The sequence below is a fragment of the Chelonoidis abingdonii genome, chromosome 4, assembly GCF_003597395.2.
Source record: "Chelonoidis abingdonii isolate Lonesome George chromosome 4, CheloAbing_2.0, whole genome shotgun sequence".
NCBI lineage: Eukaryota > Metazoa > Chordata > Testudines > Testudinidae > Chelonoidis > Chelonoidis abingdonii.
In genome coordinates, this window is record NC_133772.1 from 85418121 (window position 1) to 85424120 (window position 6000).

The 6000-nt window shown below is 42.0% G+C and overlaps 1 protein-coding gene across 1 annotated transcript in view; it reads right to left on the reverse strand.

The window, feature by feature from the left end:
* The window catches only part of MAP3K9 (mitogen-activated protein kinase kinase kinase 9), a 63710-nt gene that overhangs the window by 37785 nt on the left and 19925 nt on the right, over nt 1-6000 (reverse strand). The window contains exon 4 of the mRNA XM_075065849.1: nt 435-615. Coding sequence (XP_074921950.1) covers nt 435-615 — 181 coding nt within the window. The remainder of the gene's footprint in view (nt 1-434; nt 616-6000) is intronic.

Below are 6000 nucleotides of genomic sequence, written 5' to 3' on the forward strand. Positions count from 1 at the left end.
TGACAGCATATGAATCCCTTATGCTTGCAAAAATTAACTCTGTAATAATCACAAGTGGATAGGACCTTGATTTTGTGTCTTATTCAAAAGATAATTGTTAAGTGAGTGCACAGATTTTGTTTTATGTACTGCAGAGGAGTGAGGGTAATGGAGACTGGAAAAGCACACGTCCAAACCCATAAAGCAATAGGTATTTGGAGGGCTGCAGAAGCTGGCTGGCCACTTTGAAAAGCCCGTGTTCTGGATTCCTAATCCCCAAAGGAGGGTGATGATACAGCAGGATGGAAAGGTAGGGGACACAGAGCTTTAGTAAAACAGGCGTTTGGGGGATTCGATTAACCAGGATTGGTACTGTATTAAGCATACAGTAGGTTGTCTGGCAGTACCCAGCACTTAAATGTTTAGTATCCAAGCACTCAGTGCCAAATCAATACCTCCACACATCGCTGCCTTTGGAGAACATGGAGGAGCGGATGACTTCAGGAGCCATCCAGGCATAAGTTCCAGCTGCACTCATTTTGGTGGTTTTATGCCATTCTCTGGCCAAGCCAAAATCCGTGATCTTCAATATCTTGTTGCTCAGGTCTCCATTTTCCACCTTCTCGAGTATCAATACTGGAGGAAAAGGGGGAAGGGGGAAATGAAACACATGCACAGTGAGGCTAGGATTTATCCATAAAGATCTCCTCCCCCCCCACAAAGAGAAGCCATTAACCAAATGTAAGTCTTGCCTAGACTTTTAGCTAATCTCTGCTTCTGAATGCTTTATACATTATCTTGACTTGTAAAAGAAGTCTCAAACTGTGCCCTCAATCTGATGAAAAACCAACTGTCATTAATGTGTCCATTCCCACAATTAATAAAAACATTAATCGCAGCCAAGACCTGAAAGCAAGGATTTCAGAAGCAGAACTGGCCAAATCCTGAAATCCTTGCTCAGTTTTTCCTCAGTCTTTACTAGAACACAATTGAGGATATAGGGTTATAGCATCATATATGCACTTCTAGGATGCTGGAGATATGTGGTCTTTGGTTTTTAATGTATCAGGATACCTAAGCTACAGGTAAATAGGACATAGGAACCATTTGGCGTACTGCGTACTGTTACTCTATATAAACAATCCTCTGATAAAGGGAAGTGAACCACTATAACTTCTAGAAATCCAAAAAAGGGGAGGTGCCTCGTATATAATTTCCTAATTAATCCTGTCTGAGCAAAGCAACTATCGCATCTTTCTCACGAACTGCTTAGAAGAGATTCTTATCAAGGTGAACACCCCATAAGGGTGAACGTACACTTACATTTAAAAATACATTAAAATGGAAATGGCCACACGATCAACTCATCTTCAGGTCAGGATTTTCAAAAGTCACAGTGATTTTGGGTGCCCTATTTGACACACCTTAAAAGGGCTTGATTTTCAAAGAATGGATGCTCAGCACTTCCTGAAAATCAGGCCCCTTTAAACTGTCTCACATTGGGAATACCAAAATTGAGGCACTCAAAAATCACTAGGCACTTTTGTAAATCTTGGCCAAGTACATAAGTTGCACGTGATGTGTCACAATGGAGTACAGGGAGGGAACAGGGTTGAGGCAGGAGTAAAGAGAGAAACACAAGTAGTAACAAGACTGCTACCAGTTAAACTGAGCAAACAGATTAAATGTGTTTAACAGTATTACAGTTCTACTCCAGTATGAACTCAAATTTAAATCCGCCTTGGCCATTATCTATGACAGAGTTCAGAGTAAGCACAATCTAAAGTCGAATCCAGGTATGAAAGCACACTCTAGATTCTTAACTTTTTAAAAATTTACCATTCTAGTTCTTATGGTAGCAACGAAAAACTTAAAGCCTACCTTAATGTAAACCAACATAATGTTGTCTTCCTGAGTTTGCAGACAGCCTGAAATAGCTTAACAGAAGTCTGAACCACTTCATTCATCTTAATGAGTTAACATTGAAATTTAAAGATGATAATTTAAGTGGAACAGTTGACTTTGCTGATAATTTTAGCATAAAAATCCAGCTAGTGTGATTATTCTACAATTCAAGACCACCTTCAACAGCTTCCTAGGTGCCAAGTGGACACTTTCTCCTGTGCCAAAACCTTCATCTTCTATTCTAGCAACTTTTAAGATGTAATTATGCATTGTCTGCACAAAAATCTGTAGTATATTTAAAACAAATAGTGCAGACAACAAAAACTACATTGGATTTAATATCAAAACGAGCACCACAAGGGCTATTGTACTGATTTTATTATTCATTTTCTTATTTAAAACTTTACACCAGCTCCCTTTTTTATTTTAAATAAAGCTGCCACAGTTCCTAGTCTGTTGCAATATGATACAGGAATAAAAGGGGCCTTTGCTACAGAATTAATGGGAGTTTACCACAGAGTACAAGAATCCTTGTCTATAAGAAGCATGATGCCTGTTTCTCCATTGCCTTGCACCTTGTGCTGTCATTTACACCACTACAAACTGAACGCAAAGTAGATTTAAAACACTACCATTCAGCTTTAGTAACACTTAAATGTGAAATGTCCAAGTTTTCTTAGGAGCTAAATATGTAAAACTTAAGTCTGTGTTGTAGATAAAGATAAGAGAGAGGCTAGAAAAAGATGAAAGGAAATAGGCAGGCTTCTACAGTAACTTGACATCCAAATGCAAACCCTATAAAACAAGGAGCACAACCACCAAATGACCCACCTGTAACTACAGCACATGAGCAGCAGTATCATTAACAGTAACTACATTCAATTGAATGGTGCATAGGAGGAGTGCTGGGTTTTTATTATTTAGGATTCACCGCATATGAGATTTTTTGTTTTTGATCCAGAACAAGTATTCATTTATACAGCTGTATCAGCCCAAATAAGGGCACATTTTTGTCCTGCAATTTTTTCTGCAGGCTTTAGAATCCCTTCACCTGTGTGGGACTGGTTGGCTCAAGAAGTTAGTAATGGGATATTTTGCCTTATAAGGCTCCTGTAGACTACAGGTTTATACAGAATGAGGTTGGTTCTGATTGAAAGTAATCACAATCTGACAGCTTTTCATTTATGTAGGATAAATAAATTGGAGCTCTCAATCTAATTCCAGCGGATAGGTGTCCATACAAAAAGTCTTGGCGCACAATTTCAGACTGGCAGACTAAGAGCCATGAAGAATGGTCTCTTGGGGGGAAGTGGGGGAGAGGGACATTAGTTCAGGTTCAGATTGCTGGGCAGATAGAAGAAAATTAATCAACTCAAATCAAACTTTTCTCAACTCAGATTTAAGTGGATGGCTAATGTCAAAAGAGTCATGATTAGTTTGGAAATAGCGTTCAACATTATGTTTTTTCAGCACTGCTACAGCACTCCCGCACAATAAGAAAACACATTTCCCTTTATTTTCAATAAAACAATAGGATTCTTCCCACTCTGCATTGAAATAATACGTACGTCGTCTTTTATCTGAATCACTCATTTTGGGGCAAAATGTTAAAAAAAAAAAAAACCAATAAATTGCAAAGCACAAGAAAACAGCAGTATCAGTGCAGTGGAAGAATACTCACATACAGGGCCGACTCCAGGCACCAGTGGAGCAAGCACGTGCCTGGGGCAGTACATGCTACGGGGAGGCATTCAGTCTATTCTGCAGAGTCAGAGCTTTTTGTTGTTGTTGTTTTTGTTGACGGCAGTTCTGGGCAATGCAGAGAGAAGCCGCAAGGACAGAGAACATCAGCACCCACAGCCTGCAGTCCCGGAGTACTCTGTCCCCAGCAGGTGTGGGGCCCCAACTTCTCTTCCCTGCTGGGCAGTAGGTGGGCCCCGCGCCTGCTGGGGACAGTGAACACAAGCACCTGAAGCCCACAGCCTGCGGGCCTCAGAGTTCTCTGTCCCCGGCAGGCGCGGGGCCACGGCTTCTCTCCCCTGCTGGGCACTAGGTGGGTGCACATAAATGCCCCCACGGCCTCTGCCAATCTGTTCTGGAGGAAAATTCCTTCCTGACCCCAAATATGGCGATCAGTTAAACCCTGAGCATGTGGGCAAGACTCACCAGCCAGCACTCAGGAAAGAATTCTCTCTAGTAACTCAGATCCCACCCCATCTAACATGCCATCACAGACCACTGGGCATACTTACCTGCTGATAATCAAAGATCAATTGCCAAATTAATTGCCAAAATTAGGCTATCCCATCATACCATCCCCTCCATAAACTTATCAAGCTTAGTCTTAAAGCCAGATAAGTCTTTTGCCCCAACTACTCCCCTTGGCAGGCTGTTCCAGAACTTCACTCCTCTAATGGTTAGAAACCTTCATCTAATTTCAAGTCTAAACATCCTAGTGTCCAGTTTATACCCATTTGTTCTTGTGTCCACATTGGCACTAAGCTTAAATAATTCCTCTCCCTCCCTAATATAGCAAATGCAGTTTAATTATCACACGTGTGAGTGTACAGCAAAGCTCAGCAGCTGTCCCATTCTATCAGTCTGAAGCATGTGATGGATGTGACAGCACAGCTTCCTGGAGTTTAAGCTGAACTGTAAGGTAACACTGAAGAGCGAATGCTTAATGGGGGAAGGGGACGTGTAGGCCTCCAGAGCCATGATATATTTAGAATTGATACATTTCACTCAGCTAGGGTGAAGTAAGTCTTTTGTTTTAGTGGAAAAACATCTTGTACGTTTGTGAAAAAGACAACCTTGGAAAAAAGTGGAGTTTCTCCTTTGTGGATTGAGATTCAGTTCCTGCCAATTGCTTGGTTTAAAGCACCTTTCTTTTTTAGGTTTGAATTAGCCTGCACTTTATAATCATTTAAGTGCTCCATGGGAAATAATTAAGTCTAGAAGCCAGCTCAATTCTTCCTCAAATCACATCAACTTGAAAGTTTGAGGATAAAGGGATTTCCTGGAATTAAGACAACAAAACCAAGAAACATCAGCAATGTCATGGGAGTAAAAACTATCAGGCAGAAACCACATGAATGGCATTTGTTAATTAGGTCCACTAAGACTTTTTGAAAGTTTAGGGCTATTATAATCGTGTCTATATATATTTATAATATTATGACAAAGCTTCAGCGGGAGCCATCTCCAACTGAAAATATAATGGTAAAATGGAATAATTTTGCAATCACGTTTCCACTTTGTACAGTTTTCTTTTAGTTATATGCAGCATGAGATCTCTTTCCTCATCCTCCTTCCCTCACCACAGCATAGCACCACAGTAAGTGGGGGGCAGTATATCCCCATAGCTATGAGTAGCGCCCTACCAAATTCACGACCAGGAAAACCACGTCATGGACCGTGAAATCTGGTCTTTTGTGTGCTTTTACTCTATACTATAGAGATTTCACCGGGGGAGACCAGCGTTTCTCAAACTGGGGATCCTGACCAAAAAGGGAGTCACAGAGGGGAGTCACAAGGTTATTTTAGGTGGGTCACAATATTGCCACCCTTACTTCTGTGCTGCCTTCACAGCTGGGCAGCCGGAGAGCAGTGGTTGTTGGCCAGGCGCCCAGCTCTGAGGCTAGCACCCCACCAGTAGCAGCGCAGAATTAAGGGTGGCAATAGAATACAATGCCACTTTTACTTCTGCGCTGCTGAAAGTGGCGGCTGCTGACTGAGGACCCAGCTCTGCAGTCAGCAACACAGAAATCAGGATGGCAATGCCATGCTATCCTTATTTCTGTGCAACTGCCCGTGGCGGCACTGCCTTCTACACTGGGCTCCTGGCCAGCCGCCACCACTCATAGACTCAGATCAGAAGGGACCAATATGATCATCTAGTCTGACTTCCTGCACAAAGCAGGCCACAGAACCCTACCCATACTCTTTTATAATAACCCTTAACACATGACTGAGTTATTGAAGTCCTCAAAATTGTGGTTTGAAGACCTCAAGCTGCAGAGAATCCATCAGCAAGTGACCCATGCCCCACGCTGAAGAGGAAGGCGAAAAACCTCCAGGGCCCCTGCCAATCCGCCCTGGAGGAAAATTCCTTCC